Here is a 21,419-nt window from a genome sequence, read left to right as displayed (position 1 = left end):
ATCACAGCATGAAGCTGAGCTGGATTTTCAGCAGGGCACATTATTTTGTGCTACACTCCAGGCTGCCATACTGTATGTGCCACATCAGCTTTCAACTAACTTACCTTTTACACAGAATCCAACTGAATGGAAAATGGTCCTTTCTTTAATGCACAGCATGAATGTAGGCAACCTAATATGTGGTATTTAAACCATAAGCTTCTTATTTATCATTCAGCCTCTGATCCAGCAAAGTCTAAATCTGACAACTACCAGCGTAAAACCTGTTTATGGCTTCATTCAAGGAAAGGAATGCTACAACTGAATAGCTGAGGTGAAGACCTAATCTGGGAAGGCAAATGATGACAGGCTGTGAAAATGTAGTAATATTTGTATTTACCAAAACAGGAGCATTGAATGCTATGTGTGAAGGCTGGTACAAACCAGGCTCAGACATATGTCACTGAGCAGATATGCTTGTCTGACTAAAGATGAGCAAGAGACCAAGTTATGAAATACCCAAGTACGCTCAGACGACCTACCATGGGGGCTGCACAGGGGCTACCTACAGCTCCCCGAGCCTCAATACCTCACATTTCGGGCCCCACATACAAATACTTCTGAGGAAGCCCCAAGTGATGCAAGAGCAGGTCGTCGGCCCTAGCACAGATCTCCATGAACAGCCCCAGAGGAGGGGCAGGAGCTGTGCTGGTGCCCAGAGCGTGAGACGCCTTCTCCAGTCAAGTGACGTTCTGCATACCGCTCCTGCACGGTGTCACCCCACGGAACCTCCTGCCGTGCCGCGGCGGACGGGGACACCCAAGACCCGCCGAGACCCGGCAGGAGTCGCGGAACTGCTACCCAGCAGTGTACCGCCGCCCCCGTCGCCTCCTACCTGCCCGCCTCACTTCGCCCGCCCCGAGGCGCCAGAAGCCCCCTGCCTGTGCGCTAACGAGGGGGCTTCCATTGGCCGGCAGGCGGAGGTTCCCCCGCCGTCACCAGAGTATGCTAATGAGTGCTCATCCCATTGGCTCGCCTGGCCGCGGCGGCTCCAAACAACATTTGCATGGCGGCGGACAGCTCTTTGTTGTCAACGGCGGCGGGCGCGCGTTCGCGCTCGCGCGGGGTGGGTGGGTGTGCCGCGGGGCCCCCCCACCGCCGCCAGTAGGCACCTGCCTCCCCCTGGGGCGGGCAGCGCGGCGCCCCCGCGGCAGGAGGTAGAACTCTGCCGCCGGGGTCGCCGGAGCCGCAACTCCGCGCAGCCACCGGCAGCAGCGCTCCCGCCGCGCGCCGCCTGCCTTTGTGTGGGCAGCCCCCGCACCCGCCGGAGGGACAGCCCGCCCCGCGCCGCTCCCCGCGCCGGCCCCTCCTGCCGCGCTAGGATCTTCCCCACATCCCTCGTAGTGGGTAGCGGGGGTGAGTGCACCTCCGCAGGCGAGCGGTGCCGGGTGTTCCCCTCCTACGGGCGGAATGGCGGACCTGGACAGCGAGGTGCCCCCGCTACCCCCGCGGTACCGGTTTCGGGACTTGCTGCTGGGCGACCAGGGCTGGCAGAGCGACGACAGGTGAGGGTGCGGGGGAGTCTCTTGGTGACAACCCGAGAGGGAGCGGGGGTTTGCTTCTCGGGCGGCGCTCCCCGCGCCTCTGTCAGCCCGCCTGAGAGGGGCGGCACGGCCGTGCGGGCGCCGCAAGAGGGTCGAGGTGGCGGCGGAGCGCGGCTGCCCGGGCACCTAGCGGCCCTGCTGCCGGCAGGTTGGTACTGTGAAGGCACGCGCGCACGCCCGCAGGAGACCAGTCCCGGTGACAAACTTTCCCGGGAAAAGGATGCAACCTTTCGAGTCGAGGCCGTCACCCCCCACCAAGGTGATGGGCATCCCGCAGCCGTGGGGCAGTACCGCCTCTGGAGAAGGGCTGTACCTGCCTCTTTCCCATGGCTATGGTAGGAGGAAGAGTCGTACAGGTACGATGCCGTCTCCGGATGGTTAACAGGTACAGAGAGGAAACCCCAAGCAAAATACGCTTTTGCCGCTCGCCGAAGAGCTGAGTGCTGGGCTCGCTGGATGTTTTCATTGTTCCAGTATGCATGCAATTTCTTATTATGCTAGAATTCTAGGTTTGCATATAGCTACCGTTAATTTATTCCCTTATTACTTATTTCATAGACTGTCAGCATCTTTAATTACAAACCAACAGAAAAAACTATTTGCTTCAATTCAAATATTGCTGTTAAAATAAACATTAAAAACCCAACAATAAACACCCAACAAAACAAATAACCCTTGTATGAAAACAAACCAGGACTGTGTTAATTTCAGAACGTTATGTGAACAGTATACATGAACACCAGTAGCATCATGACACTTTATTTGACGGTCCAACCTGGTTTGTGAGTAGGCTGTTGCACGATCCCATCTTGCAAAATCCTGTGTGAGATCCACTTTGTAGTTACAATCTATTGTGGTTAAACGACAGAAGAGCTGTCTGCTAATGTATAATGGCATATTGGATTGCTTTTAATTCAATTTATTTACATTGCCAGGATGAGTCTTTAACTCAGCAGTCAAGAAACTGACTTTAGATTTTAGCTACTTTGCTAGGGAAAGATGGGTTCTCATTTATTGCTAACCACAAGATCGTGCAGATATGCAACTAATTATTACCTCTGTTCAGGAGAATATGCTATACACTGAGGCAATTAAATGATGTTTATTCAGACAGTTATGAAATGGTAAATGACTGAAGGATATCACTTTAAATATTGAATATTAATCCAGTCCTATGTTGCTGGTATTCTGCTAGTGTCCATTATACAGAAAACATACATAATCTGCATAGAAATATACTAAGATAGAATATTTAGACTGTTAGGAGTACTTTCAGGAAATAGTTAATGTGAAGGAGTGCAGACCTGTTAGGACCCTGAGATCAGCTGTAATGATTAGTATTACATGACTGTATCTTATTTTTGATTTTTGTTTTGTTTTGGTTTTGAACCCTTACAGAAGTGGTTCAACTTTGGTTTTGGTAAAGCACATCTTTTGTATATTCTATTGTAATTAGCATGCAATATAGGTATTGCCAAAAGTGCAGTTTGTAGCCCCTTGAGTAGAATGGATATTAACTATGACTGGAATATCTGAACACTGCAGTTGAGGAAGCCTTACAGTGTGGCTACACAATGTCAAGTGATCAAGGTAGTTTATTTTAGGAGGTTATTTGCTTTTGGCCAAGATGCTAGAACTAATTTTCTGTATCTTTCTAGTTTACTGTTCTTTATTCCACTTGCTTTCAACTCCTGTAGTCTGCTTTATATAAAATGTTTTGCATGTGTGTGGTCTGTGAACTTCAGGTCTGTTATCAGCTGAATACTTTGTCTTCATAGATGCATTCCATTTTTGGTCTTCCCAGTCTGTTGAGGTCTCTCTTTTTTCTCATTCCATTCTGGATGAGAAATTCTGGAATTCCATCTTTCCTTTCTGGGAAGATGCTCACTTTTTGCTGGCTGGGAGGCATGTTTTCCATCTCTGCATTCCTTGTTGAGTGGAGAGGATATGGAATTATTCCTCTCATCTGCCACAAACCAATAGGGGTTCTTTGTCACCAAATCAAACTTTCAATAGCATAGTTTGCCACTAATTATATTGTAGTATTTAGTAATAAGTCTGATTGAAATTCTATAGACCTCACATCTTTTTTTCTTTCTTTTTTTTCCCCCTGGAAGATACATTTCTGAAACCTTAGTGTTTCTTTAGGAGGCTGTTATGAGCTGTTCATTTTAAATGATCCCATTCATTTCTAAAAGGCACACGTGCTAAAATGTTTAGCTGAATGGAACAAGGACTCTAACTAGCTCATGGATGATTTCTTCCCTATTCTTCTCCAAAACAGTAACATCCATTGCACTGCTCTTGCATTTCTTTCCCAGAAAAATAATTCTACTTGCATAGCCTGGATTCCTAACTAGTCTTGCCTCAGTAACAGATGGATTCTGGGCTCTTGTGTTCCACAAATTGCCATATTGGCTTGCATATCAGGTTGTATATTATTTTTCATTAAAGAGAAGAACATGGTGAACTTTTGGTTAAGGTATCTGTTTAATATGCTATTCAAAATCGGTAATTTACTAGCATTTTCTAATTTGCTGAAGGACTTTTTCTTAAAAAAAAAAAAAAAGCGTTATAACCAGCTTGGTTTTCAAAGGCCTAGGTTTTCAAAAGACCTGGTTCCCTTTGAAAAGTGTGGAGATTAAGTCTGATGCATACAGTACACGTTTTCTATTGAAACTTCAAGTATTTATTTATTCCGATAACTGAGTAAAAACTCACCCATTTTCCTGTCACTATATAAAATATTGAACTATTTCCTGGATCAATGTGAAAAGCTTCTGCAGGGCAGTGTGTGAAAGATCAGCCCAGTAGCTAGAGCATGTGTAGGAGTCAAATGTATGATTTCTGTGGCAGGTAGGGCAGTGTAATAGTTTCTTCTGGCCATCTAAAATCCCAGTCACTGCGCTGTGGGTAAAGAGAGGATGGAGTAGTTGACTTTTTCACTAGTTTTTGGAAATACCGCTAACACCTCATTGTGAATTTCACATTTTGCTTTCATTACTGAAAGTGCTTGAAACTAAAATAAGCTGTCTTTCAGTTTGGCTGCTGTGGAAGGGAGCAGAAACAAAGGGGAACTCAGTGATTAACTCAAGTTACTCACCTGTTAACTCAGTGAGGTTTCATTAAATTAACTGCTATCTGCTATGCTAGGATCATTTTCCTCCTTCTATCTGTTGCCAGTAGGCCTAGTGTCCTATAAATCAATCCATGATTTGAGTTCTTTAATCATTGGTTAATTTATGGGACACCAAGCCTGCTGACAGGAAAGGGGATATACCTGTCTCAAAGTGGGAAAAGGATCCTACCACAGGAGATAACAGGACTCTTTGAAAGAGCTTTAAATTAGATTTGTAGGGGGCAGGGCACAAAATCAGGCTTGCTAGAAATAAGATCCAGGGCAGCACAGCAATGTTTGAAGAGTGGTGTGTTAGTGAGGTCTGTAGGTCTGTCATATCAGCGGAGGTAGGGAATGGAGACCCAGTGGCAGCAAAGACATAAGGGTTGCTGATGAATTAGTAACCAGAGGAGCACCTGAGAACAGCCAGATTAGAATTAGAACTATTCCCTGGAAAAAGGTCTCAAGACCTATTTAGACCAGCTGAAGTGCATCTACGCTAATGCACAGCAGGGGAAACAAACAGGAGCAGCTGAAAGCCATCATGTGTCAGGGAAACTAGGATATAGTGGCCATCACAGAAGTGGTGGGATGTCTTGCATGACTAAAGTGCCACGTCTATGGTTACAAACTCTTCAAACTCTAGCCCTTGTTCTTCTGAGGGATTTGAACTTCCCTGATGTTTGTAACACAGCTGGTGATGGATGCAAATAGGGAAGGTGCCCAGCTGGACCTGCTGTTTGTGAACAGAAAAGAACTTGAGTGATGTACTGATCTGGGGCCTTGTTGGGCAGTAACAAAAGGATAGAGTTTTCAGTTGTTGGAGAAGAGGTGGGTCAGCAGAACTGCCACCTTGGACTTCCAGTGGGCAGACTCTAGCCTGTTTCAGAAACTGGTTGACAGAGTCTCTTAGTAGGCAGTTCTGAAGGGTCAAGCAGTCTAGGAAGGCTGGATACTGTTCAAGAGGGAAGTCTTAAAGGTAGCAGGCCATCCTCATGTGCTGAAAGACAAGTTAGAAGGGAAGAAGGCTGGCTGCAGCTTATGGAGAAATGGAGAGTTTATGGTTGTTGGAAGAAGGGGCAGGCCACTCAGGAGGACTACAAAGTTGTTATGAAGCTACATAGACAGAAAATTAAAAGGGTCAGCTGGAAATTAATTTGGCTTTAGCTGTTAAAGAGAACAGGAAATCCTTCTACAAATGTATTCACAACAAAAGGAGGACTACAGAGAATGTCTGTGCTTTGTTGGATGCAGGGGGGAACATAGTGGTAAAGGATGAGGAAAAGGCTGAGGTACTCAACTCCTTCTTTGCCTCAGTCTTTAGTAGTAGGACGGGTTGTTTGCCAGATACCCAGTCCCCTGAGCTGAAGATGGGAATGGGGAGCAGAATGAAGCCCCCATAATTCCAGATGAGTTTGTTAGCGACCTGCTGCTCCACTTAGACATACATAAGTTTATGAGGCTGGATGGCATACAGCCAAGGGTACTGAAACAGCCAGAAAAAGTGTTCACTGTGGTCTGTCGTTTACCATCAGTCCTGGCTAAGTGGGAAGGTCCCAGCTGACCGGAGGTTGGCAAGAGTGACACCCATCTACAGGAAGGCCTAGAAAGAGCTACATACCTGTCAGTCTGACCTTGGAGCTGGAGAAGCTCATGGAGCAGAAAATCCTTGAGTGCCATTATGGTGCATGTAGAGGGCAACCAGGTCATCTTGCCCTGTCAGCATGGGTTCATGAATGACAAATCTTGCTTGATGAACCTGATCTCTTTCTATGACAAGGTGACCTGCTTAGTGGATGAGGGAAAGGCTGTGGACATTGTTTACCTGGACTGTAGTAAAGCATTTCACACTGTCTCCCACAGCTTTCTCCTGGAAAAACTGGCTGCTGGTAGCTTGGATGGGTGTAAGCTTTGCTGATTAAAAACTGGCTGGATGACTGGGCCCAAAGAGTGGTGGTGAATGGAGTTAAATCCAGTTGGCAGTGAGTCACAAGTGGTGTTACACCTTCCCCAGGGCTCAGTAGTGGGACCAGTCTTGTTTGATATCTTTATCAATGATCTAGAAGAGGGGGCTTGAGTGCTGCCTCAATAAATTTGCAGATGACACCAAACTGGGTCAGAGTGTTGATCTGCTCCAAGGTAGGAAGCCTCTGCAGAGGGATCTGGACAAGCTGGATTAATAGGGCAAGTTCAGTTGTATGAAATTCAACATTCAAATGCCAGGTCCTGCACGTGGGTCACAATAGCCTCGTGCAACACTACAGGCTTGGGACAGAGTGGCTGGAAAGCTGCCTGGTAGAAAAGGACTTGGAGCTGCTGATTGCCAGGCATGTGGTTATGAGCCAGCAATGTCCTCAGGTGACCAAGAAAGCTAGCATCATTCTGGCCTGTATCAGGAATAGCATGGCTGGCAGGAGTGATCATGCTCCTGTACTTAGCACTGGTGAAGCTGTGCTACAAATACTGCATTCAGTTTTGGGGGCCCTCACTACAAGAAGAACAGTGAGGTGCTGGAGTGTGGCCAGAGAAGGGCAATGGAACTGAGGGAACTGGAATTGTGTAGTCTGGAGAAGAGGATACTGAGAGGAGACCTTATTGCTCTCTACAGCTACCTGAAAAGAGGTTGTAGTGAGGTGGGTGTTTGTCTCTTCTCCCCAGTATCAAGTAATAGAATGAGAAGAAAATGTCCTCAGATTGTGCTAGGGGAGGTTTAGATTGGATGTTAGGAAAGTTTCCTGCAATGTAAAAGCTGTTGAACATTGGAACAGGCTGCCCAGGAAGGTGGTGGAATCACTGTCCCTGGAGGTGTTTCAAAAACCTTTAAACATGACACTTTGGGACGTGATTTAACAGAGTGCTAGGTGGATGGTTTGACATGGTAATCTTAGAGGTCTAACTGTGATTCTAGAATAAATTGTATAATAAAATATTTCATAAACCTACTGATCATAAATCCTTATTCTTATCAGATGGGTTGAAGAGCAACACAAAAGTAGAAAATAACATACCTAGTGAAGACCTGAGCTGTTTGAAGCTGATGTGTTTGCTTCAGAGAAGAGAAGAAAAGAGGGTATTTATTTTAGGTTTCTTTGTAAGCTTTGGAAAGATACAATGAAGAAGTTATTAACAAAAAAGATGTTGTGCACATATATAATTACCATGTACTTCAAAATGGCCAAATCATAGGACACTAGAGATGTAAAGAAAAAATTTCATGTTAAAAATAAACCCCATTTTCATTCTGTTGGTATCACTGCTTTTTTAGTAAAGTCAGTCATATAAATTCAGTGCTTGAGTATCTTGCAGAGCACAATTTACCTTACATTTCTTAATCCATTTATGTATAGATATCTAGTCTGATCTGTGGAAGCATATAAAGATAGAAGAGCTGCATTGTTGTTTTTTTTTCCTGGTAGATTCAAGCAAGCCAAGAATGTTTCTACCCATTGAAGCATGACTGCTTTTGCCAGTGAACTGTTAAAATTTTCCTTTGTGTGCTTTGATCTTAGCCAGCTAGCCAAAACTACCTTGAACAGTGCAGTGCTCAGGAATGATTTGGCAGTTTGAGTGTCCAAGGAAACACTCCAAGCAGACAGGTTGCAGGTAGTCTCCCACTTTGGGAACCTGAAGCAGTTTTTTGCTACGTATGTAGGCTGGTTTGTGCTGTGGTGTTAGTGCCTGGGCAACTTTAACTTATATAAAGACATAGAATTACATATTACAGAGAATAAACCAGGTTGGAAGAGACCTTCAAGATCATTGCGTTCAACCCATCAACCAATCCAACCCACCTAAACAACTAACCCATGGCACCAAGCACCCCATCAAGTCTCCTCCTGAACACCTCCAATGACGGCGACTCCACCACCTCCCCAGGCAGCCCATTCCAATGGGCAATCGCTCTCTCTGTGTAGAACTTCTTCCTAACATCCAACCTGAACCTCCCCTGGCGCAGCCTGAGACTGTATCCTCTTGTTCTGGTACTGGCTGCCTGGGAGAAGAGACCATCATCCGCCTGTCTACAACCTCCTTTCAGGTAGTTGTAGAGAGTAATAAGGTCACCCCTGAGTCTCCTCTTCGCCAGGCTAAGCAATCCCAGCTCCCTCAGCCTCTCCTCATAGGGCTTGTGTTCCAAACCCCTCACCAACTTTGTTGCTCTTCTCTGGACTCGCTCCAGCAAGTCAACATCCTTCCTAAACTGAGGGGCCCAGAACTGGACACAGGACTCGAGGTGTGGCCTAACCAGTGCAGTGTACAGGGGCAGAATGACCTCCCTGCTCCTGCTGGCCACACTGTTCGTGATGCAGGCCAGGATGCCATTGGCCCTCTTGGCTGCCTAGGCACACTGCAGGCTCATGTTCAGCCTACCATCGACCAGTACCCCCAGGTCCCTCTCCGCCTGGCTGCTCTCCAGCCACTCTGACCCCAGCCTGTAGCACTGCATGGGGTTGTTGTGGCCAATGTGCAGAACCTGGCACTTGGATGTGTTCAATCTCATGCCTTTGGACTCTGCCCATCTGTGCAGCCTGTCAAGGTCTCTCTGCAGAGCCTCTCTACCCTCCAGCAGATCAACTCCTGCCCCCAGCTTGGTGTCATCAGCAAATTTACTGATGATGGACTCAATGCCCTCATCCAGATCATCAATAAAGATGTTAAAGAGCACAGGGCCCAGCACTGATCCTTGGGGCACACCACTAGTGACTGGCCACCAGCTGGATGTGACACCATTCACCACCACTCTCTGGGCTTAGCCCTCCAGCCAGTTCCTAACCCAGTGCAGTGTGCTCCCGTCCAAGCCATGGGCTGACAGTTTGGAGTTTGCTGTGGGGGGACGGTGTCAAAGGCCTTGCTGAAGTCCAGGTAGACCACATCCACAGGCCTCCCTACATCCACCAGGTGGGCCACCTGATCATAGAAGGAGATCAGGTTGGTCAGGCAGGACCTGCCCTTCCTAAATCCATGCTGGCTAGGCCTGATCCCTTGGCCGTCCTGTAAGTGCTGTGTGATTGCACTCAAGATGACCTGTTCCATAATCTTGCCTGGCACTGAGGTCAGGCTGACAGGCCTATAATTCCCTGGCTCATCCAACCAGCCCTTCTTGTGGATGGGCACCACGTTGTCCAGCTTCCAGTCTTCTGGGACCTCTCCAGTGAGCCAGGACTACTGAAAAATGACAGAGAGTGGCTTGGCCAGCTCATCTGCCAGCTCTCTCAGCACCCTAGGATGGATCCCATCTGGTCCCATGGACTTGTGGGGATCCAAGCTGCTGAGGAGAGCTCCAACCACCTGCTCATGGAACGTAGGGAAACTGTGCAGCTCCCTGGCTCCTTCTGCCAGCTCTGCAGGCCAGCTGTCTGGAAGATGTTCTGTCCTTCTAGTAAAAATTGAGGCAAAAAAGACGTACCCAGAGAGGGTCAAAGTAATTTCATTCTCAAGGTAGCCTCTACACTTTATCTGTACATGCTACTTCTCCTATTTGTGCTGCTAGTTCCTCTATTTCTGGCCTCCTATATTTCCTGCACAGTCACAGATTCAGATTATGCATATATAGTGGACTGTATTGCAAAAGGATCTATTTGTAAAGCACAGTGCTTCTTAGGTTTAGTGCCTCCTTTTCGTAAAATAGGCAGGGTTAGCCCTTAAACATAGGCAATAAGTGCGTTTTGTCTCAGAGTCCTTGAAAAAAAACCAAACCACTAGGCAAACAAAAAACTTACTTTGAATTACTGAAATAATTATTTTCCAACAATATTTTAGAGAGAGAAAAAGAGAAAGGAACATACGGTTGTTTTTAGAATATGCACAGTGAGATTAATATTACTGATCTCATAAAAGTGCTTATAGTATTTTTTAGTTTATATACCTTTTAGGTTTCAAATCCCGTTGGATTTACATGTAAGATTAAGCAGTATGTTGACTTTTTTTGGACCTTGCACACCAAGTGAATTTCTATCAGTGCTGAATATTTCTAGGAATACTAAAGAGTCCATGAAGTATAAATTCCAGAATTGATTGCTGAATTAATAGATTCTGTCATATGAATAAGTCATTCAACAATCCTAAATATCTATTTTATACTGTTAGAATAGAATAAACCAGGTTGGAAGAGACCTTCACAATCATCGCATCCAACCTATCATCCAACACCACCTAGTCAACTAACCCATGCAACCAAGCACACCATCAAGTCTCTTCCTAAACACCTCCAATGATGGTGACTCCGCCACCTCCCTGGGCAGCCCATTCCAATGGGCAGTCACTCTCTCTATGTAGAACTTCTTCGTAACCTCCAGCCTAAACCTCACCTGGCACAGCTTGAGACTGTGTCCTCTTGTTCTGGTGCTGGTTGCCTGGGAGAAGAGACCAACCTCTGCCTGTCTACAACCTCCCTTCAGGTAGTTGTAGACAGCAATAAGGTCTCCCCTGAGCCTCCTCTTCTCCAGGCTGTTTCATTCTACTGCCTGTTGAAGTTTAGCATTGTATATATAGATAATATGTTCTGGGAAAAATAATTATTACTTTATTACTTCAAAATTTCCTACAACAAATGGAATTGAAAGAAAAAAGAGTGAACCTAGAAACTCAACATATTTTCCAACCCCCGCCCTCAAAACATAAACAGCGTAAGATTTTACAGCTTTTCTATATGCTGTTGCAATAATTCCACAGTCACAGAACAAAAATATTTTCCAATTCTGTAATTTTTTTAAAAAGAAATTCTGTACATAAATAGCAAGACATTCACTGGTACTGGAAATACTGCTCCTGTATTTCAGATGCTGATCCTGTACTAAGATGAAAATTTGAGTAATTTTGTTACAGTATATACTTTCATGATGAAACTATAGAGCTAAATTTTACCTTTGTGCAAGAACTGTTCTTACATTGGATACTTACAGGATTAAATTAAAATCAGCTTTCCCTTCTTGATGTGCTGACTGCATAAATGAACATTAACACATATCTGGAAAGAGATTCAGATAATACAGAACACCTCCACACATCACTTGGACAATTGTATACTGCTGGCTGTCATATTGACTGGTGACTTTCAAGGAACAACTCTCTACTGTAAATCTCAGAAGGCACTTTAACAGTCATTTGTCACTGTGTGAATTAGTGAGTAAAGCCCTCCCCTTGCCTTTCCTTTTGGAAATCACCTGAGATTGTTAAACTAAAAGGGGATAAAAAGCCCACACATTTCTGAAACAAGCGGTTTAAAATATCTGAGTCTAGATTCAACTCGCACAAAAACTCCATTATAATTTCCTCAAAAGAAAATGTTATTTATTTTTTCTCCCGAATAATCCTGCTCTTTCCTTCAAGAAATAGTTTAAGCAATGTAGCCTCCTTGTTTTAGGAAATGTATTAACATTAACTTTTAGGAGTTTTTCCATTTAACAGAGGTTGCAAAATAAAATTACTTGAGTCAATAGTGTCAAATTTATCTTGATTTGACCTTATAAGTTATTTTGTTTTTTTACAATAAATAAAGTAAATTAGAAGCCTAAATTCTATTTTAAAAGCTTGATTTTGATTGAAATTGTTCAAGACCTTAATGGTATAACTCATTAAGGGACCCAGGTTTTCTTCGTATCTTCAGTGGGACTGCACAGCAGTAGTTGGAAAGTTTGAGTTGCTCTAAACCCTGAAAAAAAATTGCTTGTGTATAGCCCAAGCCCTTTCTCACTGTGCAAAACAACCTACATTTAAAAAGTATTAAAGATAAATATTAGCATTTATAAAACCACACTAAGAGGTCTGAGTTTAAACTTTTGTGGCAGACTTAGGAGTCGAGTTGCATGTTTGTGTTGTGACTGGATTGTATCCCTATTACAGATAAAAGAGGGAATCAGATTACTTGTGGGGAAGGAAAAGGAAGTGAAGCTTTGTAAGAGGCATTTATGTCAGCCTGATGCTAAGTTTTGTTTTAGCATCATTCTTGCAATAACAATGGAAACAAAAATGCATAGTTTCTGTATTCCACTTAAAAATGGCATACACTGGAAATGAAAGACATGAGAAAAAGAACACTTCAGTGATGTTACAATTGTATCAATCTGAGGAAAACTTTGGTAGTGCCCCAGCAAAAGTTTTCTAGCGCAGAAAAGGTTTCTTCAGCTTAAAAACTCCCACAGATCAAGTAGTCTTCCTCCTCTGAGACAGCATGACACACGGCTTGTAAACGTGCTTGGTACTTCAATCATTACTTAATTATACACTTACTGCTCTAAAGCTCTTATTTTTCCATCTAGAACAAGATACCTACCACTTTACATCTGGCAGATGCTGTAATACTCCATGGGGAGCTGAAGCAGTTCTCTCCCAGATGGTTTCGCTCTTAATTTTATGATTATTATTCTATCACAGCCAGTGATTATGATTATTTATTTTACAACAGTAAACTTCTGTGCTGCACTGTGCATTACTTTCAGAATGACTCTTCTGTAACAAAGGTAACTTTGATTCATATTGTCTCCCTTTTATGCTGTAACAAAGAAAGATCACTTGGAGCACTGGAAGTGTCTGAAGCTTCAAAATGCTTACTGTAAAATGTATCTTCCAACTATGTGCCCAAGTACTTGTACTAATTACCTAAATGCTTTAAAAATGAATTCTTAATATTTTTCTCAAGTAAGTGGGCAAGTTAAGTCCTTTCCAGAGGCCTGCACGCCATAATCTCTATGTCACTGGAGAGAATGCCATTCAAAAACTGTGAATATCCTGTAGCAGAGAAGATCTGGCACACAGTGCCTTAAACCAGCTGTTAAAAATTTCAGCCTCTCCCATGCAATCATCTGATAATTATGTTAGCAGTCAACTTCCTGGTGGGAAGTAGCAGTAAAACAGAAACAAGTCATTAAGAGACAAAACCCAATGTTTATACTCACAGATAAAAATAGTAGTATCACTGAAGTATCTCTTGAGGGACAAATCCTGCCTCCACTTAGAGAGAAATCTGTTAGGGTGTGCTGCAGTTTTGTGGTGGAAAGCAGGTTGCTAGGTTTGATACAGCTGTGCTTGACTTGCTGAGTATCAAGCTATGCTAGATGGGGAAGGCAGGCATTGGGTTAGACCTACTGAGTTAGCAAATAGAAGAAAACTTCCTGCCCTCTGTCTGGGTCTTAGAAGTCTTCTGCTAGATTTAGCCATTAATAACTGCATATGTAAGAGGTAACAGTAGGATCATATGCCTGGGAGGGGTCAGAGTTCTCACTATGGATTTTCACTGCCGAGAAAGTCTATCCCTGCTTCTTAGATTCTCTACCCAAAGTCAAAGCACTTTGGCTTTTTGCAAAGAAAAAGGAGGTTGCCCTTTAGCTTTTATGACGTTAATGGCATTTATGGTACTTCAAATAGCTTTAGTTGCAGAGCTCCTTCAAAGTATTGTAATTGTTAAAATATTTAATAAGGAGTAAACACTATAAAATAGCCTCAAGTCTTACATTGTTCTAAAGAGCCAAAACTGTTCTAGAGGTTTTTTTTTACTTTTCTCACTTTGTTTTCTCTTCCCCTTGTGACTAGAGAAAATTGCAGCGCAGATAAAAGCAGTGTTACCAAACCAAATCTGAAAGAAATACAGATGGGAAAAGCAACAAGCTGAGTTGTAAATGGAAAACCATGGTTATATTTGTTACTTACGTGACAGCACCTGTTAAAACACACTATTCCCTAACTCTGGAAGGGGATTTGGTTTTCCCCTCTTAGCACCAAATTTAAAAGCAGCTAAGGGCACTGTTTACTTATCACTATTGTCCTGTAATTCTCACCATCAAGTACAGACAGCTGTAACAGAGATGGTCTAAAGGCTAAGGTCTATATTTAGCTGCATGTATCCATTTGAAAAGTGATCAAGCTATGTTTTCACTGTGTACAACAATCTAGCATTTGAGTACTTGTTCAAAGGTGTTCTATCAGTTAAAAAATTAACTTTTCTGTTTTGTTCTCTCAGTCATTCAAAAAGGATAATACAAGCACAAAAAAGTGGAACAAAATGTTCTGTGATGCGCAGATGTTGGTTAGTCAAACAGGTTTTATAAAGACTCTCAAAATTTAAGGAGATTTTTCACCCACTAAGGTAATAAAAGTGAAGCTTATCTCACAGGAGTAGTCCCAGATATCGTGTATCTCATTAGCACTGAGGAATTAATTCACAAGCTATTCAAAGTGACCCACATGACTTTTTATTTTTTTGGTGTGTGTTGAGACTGACCACAGATTGCATGAAAATTACAATTTAGCTGAAATGATACAACATTCAAAATGCACTGATTTAATTTTAAAGGCTTGATTAGAATTTGTTTCCCATTTCCCCCTCCTATTTGGCAGTTTGCAGATCACAGTCTGAGTCCAGGAAAATACACAGCAAAGTTACATTGGTACTAACATTATGAATCCTTTTAATGCAATTAATTGTGGCAGTTAGGGCTTGTGATTATCTCAACTGATCATTCAGAATGCTGTTTAGTGTGCTGTGGGCAGAGTATTGCATGTTGGGACAAGAACATGCCTGACTACTAGAATTGTTTCAGAGTGCAGAGGAAGTGATTGGGAGGGCTTAGGAGAGAGGGAACTTTCCATGAGTCTTCGACAAAGAGTCTTTTGATAAATACCATGGGCTAGTCTGAGATGGTTGGGAAAGACTTAAGGCTTTGTTCTTATTTTCAGACAAAAATGACCATTATCAGAATATGAAGTGAATGTTACCTTCTAAGGCAGCGAGGACTGGGGTTATAGGGAAAAGTGTTGGAAGTATTACCATGCCTTCTTAAATACCGCCCTTGACATCTGAGGACTGGTTATTGACCTCCCTGCTAGTATTAATACAGCCAGTCCAGTTCCCTTCATAAACATAGGTCTTCCATCATTGTGTTCATATATTATACCCAAGTTTGATTAGCATGAATATCTATATAAGTCTTGAAAAATACGGTGGAACAATACTTGTCACCACTACAGTTAGCTAGAGATGTTAAATAATTTGGTTCTCGCCAGCAAACTGAAATTTCTGCTTTCATTTGGGAGGTCACATTTAAGGGGACAAACCCCTCAGTGTTGACATTGAGCAGGCCAGTTTTCTGAAGGTACCTGCTCGAAATGAAACTTTAAACACACAATCTAATGTAAAGCCAATTGAAGCCATGCCTTATCATTGATCAGGGAATGTAATAGCTCACTGAGTAAGGAGACTGAGATTTATGTGAGTTTCATTATTGAGTCTGTAATTATATGTACCATTAGCTGTGGAGAGAACACTATCAGACAAGTGACATTTTAGATATAGTAATTACTTTTAAAATACTTGTTGTGTTATATGTTTGAAGTTCTTGAATCATTGTCACTCCTTAATGAGATATTTACTATTAGTACTAAAATACTGTAATTTTTCAAATGTAAAACAGTAATCATATGCTGTGGTTGTACTGTGCAGCAAGATGTGTTTGAAAGGAAGAAAGAAGTTTCACACCACTGTTGGATACATTGCAGTGTATACAGATGGTAATCTGCAAGTTTTACTGCAGAAATTCTGTGTATTTTGTCCTCCACCTGGATGACAACACTGCAGCCAAAGCACTTCTAAACACTAGAGAATGAAGATGGATCTGTATCTGTGCACAGTTTTCTTGGTAAATGGCATCTCTACTCTTCTCCTGTTGATGTGGTAGAGTAAATGGAGTCTCTGAACCCTTTCCTCTGTGGGAAATGTCAGGCAGCACTCAATCAGTATTGGGTTTTTGTTTATGGTTTTTCTGAGTCTTTGCCTGAACACTCCTCCACTTTCTCTGTTAAATATTCACCTTTGCTCTTTGTATAACTGTTAAACATGTGATCATGGAAGACTGAAAGCGTATATAGTAATTTCAGGGAAATTGTGATAATCTCAGATTCAGCTCTGTATTTACTTCTCAGAGTTGTTGGCATGCTAATAGCAGCTTTTTTGGGTATTTTGTGTTTCCAGATTGCAAGTCTGGACTATTCAAAAATTTAAATTTAAAAAAAACATGGAAAAAATACTTTATCTGGGGGGGTGGGGATGGGGAGGGGGTAAACTTTCCTGTGGTTCTGGGCATGTGTAAAAAGCATGTGCAAGATCACTTTTCCTTTTTTCTTTTTCTTTTTCCCCCCACTTTTTAACACCTCAGCTATATATGGAATCTCAGATAAATTCTTTCTAAGCTTGCTAAAGTGTCTGTGGGAAGTTCCTGACAAGTTGAAGTTGGCTTTTTACTATTTTTTCCCTTTCAGATCAGGCATTGTAATTTCCTACCCTGTAATTAACAAATATTGCTGACCTACTTAAAGCTGTAGGCAAGTGGGAAATTGAGCAGAGTATGCATAAAATGAACAAAGCATTTAAAACTAGCTTAATTTATTGCTTTGGATGCCATATCCTTGCATCCCATCTGATTTAATATTACTTCTATCATCAGAAGAGACATAGCTTGCAGAAGAAACAAATGTTTGCACAAGAAAAACTTAGTTTAAACAGTCTGATATAAATATGTCAGTGTGTTTTGTGACAATGACCAGTACACATTTTTGGAATACAATCCAAAAGATAATGGTGTAATATTTTTAGTTACTTAAAATTCTAAAAATAGTAAATATAACAATTATCTTTAAGAGTACCTGTACTAAGCTGTGGTATTTCTTCTTTGGAAGTACTGCTGCTTATAACTGGAGTCAAGAAAGAGCTATAAAATCTAGATTTCATTGTGTATTGTTTTGGGAGTTAGTGTTTTTGGTTTTTTCCTTCTAGAGTTCATATGAAGGTGAGGAATGATCAGAATTAGTTAAGTATTTGTTTTAGATTAAAAAGACACTTCATATTTATCACATGACTTGGTCAATACATTTCCAGAATGGCTTTCAGGAACTCTGAAGGGGCTATTTTAATCTTTCCCTCGAAAGAATATGAGGGCTATATTATTATGCTGAACAGTAGTTTGATGGGAATTAGCACAAAATATGATTGAAATTGGAAGTCTCTTCAAAGCTGAAACAACATTTTCAAGTAATTTTCTGCTTCTCTGATCATTAAAGATTTGCACTCCAAAAAGTCCTGTGTCAATTTTCACTTCAGATCATAGGATAAAAACAACATTTTGGCCTTTAGTCCCTATTGAAAAATGTTATGCAGATGACCTGTAAAAGGCATTGCTCCTTAGAAACGACGAAATTCTGCACAAATGGAAACCCCCCGAACAACAACTCTATTCCTTATTTGCCATGCTTCCTTCTTAGAACCAGTCCTTCACCTCCCAACACACAGAATTGAGGAAGCAAAACACCAGTGTTTTATATCCATCTGTTTACACCTTTAAGTGGATTTGTACAAATTCTGATCTGTGCAGCAAGACTGTAGCATATTTATATCAGTATTGTACAGTATTGGTTTAGCCAGAGTTTCGTTCCCTGTGTATCATCAAAATACTATTATCACCATCAAATCTACATGAAGATTAGCCCAAATGTGTTCTGACAGTTATGGAGAAACATGTTACATATACACCCACAACCTACAACTTCTTCTATAACTTGCAGAAAGTTTGTAATCTTTTCACATTCAATTTCTGTTTGTTTCAATGGAAATATTTATTTGCCTTGATTAGAAGAGGTTATTTTCCTTTGAAGAGACAGCATACCAAGCAATAATGTATCAAGCTTTATGAAGAGCTTACTGCATCTTGCCCCAGTGTAACTTATTAAAGCCCTAGATAAAACTGTACAGATTTTTAGATGTGGAACCTAGCTTCAATTTGCTTTTTGCTAGAATAAATATAGGATTAATAGGTAAAAAAATGATCAAAACTCCTCTGAACAATGTCCTGTGAACTCGTATGCTGATTCTTACATTATCAACTACGAAATGGTTTGTGATTCTCTTTAAAGTCTCAGTTTGATAAATGACAAGTATGTGTATGTTTTCACTCCCTACAAAGTTAAGATGCATATATAACCAGCTAATACTGGCCCTGTTCTGTGCTGCTTTATATTGAGGTTCATGGAGCATTGAGCCAGTTGAGCCCCTCTCTTTTGCATTGCATGATGTATTTTAAATGGAAGTACTATCAATTTATACTGATAGGTCCTAAATAGAATATTTCAGGTGACAGTATAAAAGTATACTGAAGAAGCTCACAGCTAAGTCTCGTGTATCAGTCAAAATGTTTAAAATGTTTTTACTTGGCATTTTAAGAATGGAGATGCTTTAGGTTGTTTTGAAAATATAACTGCTCTACAAGTGCAATGCTAAACAATAAGCAGATACAAAGATAATAACTGGATATTGTGGCACTTGGTTTTCTTGTAAACCTTAGTCCCGGGTCCCATTTCAAGTACTCTTGCCTCTTGTGTAAGAGAATGTAAACTGGCTAATATCAGGAGTTAGGGAAATTTAGTTACATTATGAAGCAAAGCATTTCCAGTATTTCTTCTAATTGAATTTATTTTAATATGGAAATACTCCAGGCTGAAGATTACAGGGAACTGAAACTTCTAACATATTTTTTTTGGTGTGTTTGTGTGCGTAAAGCTTTGTATCATGATGTTCATATATAACATCAGAGACAAGATAGCACTTAAAGTAGGTAGCACTTAGGTAGGTAAGAGGAAGTTTTGCTCTCATTAACATTACAAGGAAGGCTCTCCTAAGTTACTACACAGCTCTCTAACCATAGACAGAAGATTTAAATCTTACCCTGACATCTGACATATTTTGATATTACATGACTGAATATGGAAGTAAAATTGCAGTGTCACACACTGAGGTATGGAAATGGGATTTGACAACTTTTATCTATTTGTAGTTAGTTGTAGTAACATTTTACAGTTGGAGAGTAAATAAGAAAGTGACCACAGACAATGCAAGAAATCCATGTTACAAAAGGGATTTGAATCAGGATCTCAAAGACATGCAAAAGAAGGCCATATGTTCTCTTACCTGTCTGTCATTTGATGAGTAGATCAGATAATAGCATGTTTTTACTGTAGGAACTGAAATAACCATAGCCTTTCTGCTCTTCCAGTGCAGGTGGCAAACTACAAGACCTAAACTTTCCATTGCCTTTCAGATAATTTCTCAGACTTCCAGCTGTGCAATTTTAGACCTTTCAGTTGTCACATAGGTGCCCAAAGGGGAAGATGGATACATGCAGTTTGTCTGAGCTGTTGGAAAACTGGGGGAAAAAAACAAACAAAAAAGGCCTTAGAGCTTGTTTTTCAGAAACACACAACATTGGAAATTGTTTGCATTCTTTTCCTTTACTAAAAAAACCCAAACCCAAACCCTCTCCATTTTCATTAAAAAAAATCCCTAGGAAAGATTGAATGTAGTAAATTATTGGAAAGCCTGAGATTGAAAAGATACCAGAATAGACTAATTTCCTTGTAATGAAGAGATGAAAATTGAGAAGTGAGCACAAATCAAGGTTGTTACATCTGCTCTTGCATTAACAGGATATAGAGCTGCCAGCTTAGCCTGCAGTGAGATGAATGGCAAAAATCTCATTTATATATTTACAGATACATCTTTGGTAAAAATAATAATAATTATTTATTTTTTCATTCCTATTCATACCCTTCTTAATACTTACTGTGCTAAGACCATTGTTTATATTAACAGTTAATATAATGAAGTTCTTTGTGTTTTTTCATAAATATTTAACAGAAAAGCTTATCTTTTTTTGTATGTTCCATTTGTCTCAGTACCTAGCAAAGCGGTGCCCTCACATACTGGAATTCTTTATGTTCAGGTTAAAAAAGTTAAATAAAAATGCTAGTCCAGAAATATTTACAGAGTCAGGGTCATAAGGAAACTTTATTCAGATGAGGTGAAAACCCAAGGTGTAGCTTGTGTTTTTTTTAACGGAAGTATTAATTTTGCAATCTGTTCATTGCTTGTACATCCACTTCTGGGTATACCAGGTACTTTGCTTGCCTTAGGACTGATGTATAAATATAATTCATAAAGTAGACATGAGGATGTTTTTGTTATCACTTGCATGTCAGCTGTGTATTGCCTTAACAAAGCAATACAAACAGCAGAAAAACAAGAGGTAATTATTAGCAATTTTGTTCTGCAGCTGCATTAGCTGAACACCTAGGAACATGTTCAGCTATCCCATTTAACCACATGCATTTTTACTTTCTCTGTGACCAGTTGTACAGAAGTCAGAGTCAGGTTATTAAATGCTGATGGACACATTTTTACCTAAATGATCTATATATTCACACCATAGGAAGAAACTTGAGGCATATGGATTTTTAGTTCCTTTGTGTTAGCTATTTTAGCATTCTCATTTTCTGAGTTCAAGACTTTGTGTTATATCAACATTATTTACTTTTGGGGTTTTTGATTTTTTTTGCCTTTGCTATCAATCTCCAGAGAACCTTTTAAATGCCTTATAAAAATTTAAGTACATGATGTTCACTTCAGATTTCCCCCTTAGATGTCTCTTCCAATTATCTCATAATGGAGCAGAGTGCTACAGCTCATACTCTATTTATATCTGTCATTTGCTTCATTCTTACTTTGTTTCCAAGCTAAATCCAACTTGTAGGTCTTGCCATGGGTGCCATTTTTTGGTTTTCATCTCTCATTGGCATTCTAACCAATATTTTTTATAATTAATAATTATAATTTTATATATTAATAATTATAATTTATATTTTGTAATTACAAGCCTAGTCTCTGTACCTGGAAACTCCTAACATTT

At 41.1% G+C, this 21,419-nt stretch overlaps 1 protein-coding gene across 1 annotated transcript in view; it reads left to right on the top strand.

Moving 5' to 3' along the window:
• The first annotated feature begins 1,365 nt into the window (after positions 1-1,365).
• Positions 1,366-21,419, top strand: part of KCNT2 (potassium sodium-activated channel subfamily T member 2) — a 131,545-nt gene continuing 111,491 nt past the window's right edge. Inside the window, exon 1 of the mRNA XM_068140886.1 lies at positions 1,366-1,544. Within this exon, the coding sequence (XP_067996987.1) occupies positions 1,450-1,544 (95 nt within the window). The 5' untranslated portion in view covers positions 1,366-1,449. The remainder of the gene's footprint in view (positions 1,545-21,419) is intronic.

This window comes from Melanerpes formicivorus, unplaced genomic scaffold (genome assembly GCF_026170545.1).
Source record: "Melanerpes formicivorus ecotype bairdi unplaced genomic scaffold, bMelFor1.0.p_v2 SCAF_7, whole genome shotgun sequence".
Lineage (NCBI taxonomy): Eukaryota > Metazoa > Chordata > Aves > Piciformes > Picidae > Melanerpes > Melanerpes formicivorus.
This window is presented reverse-complemented; position numbering and strand designations above follow the sequence as displayed.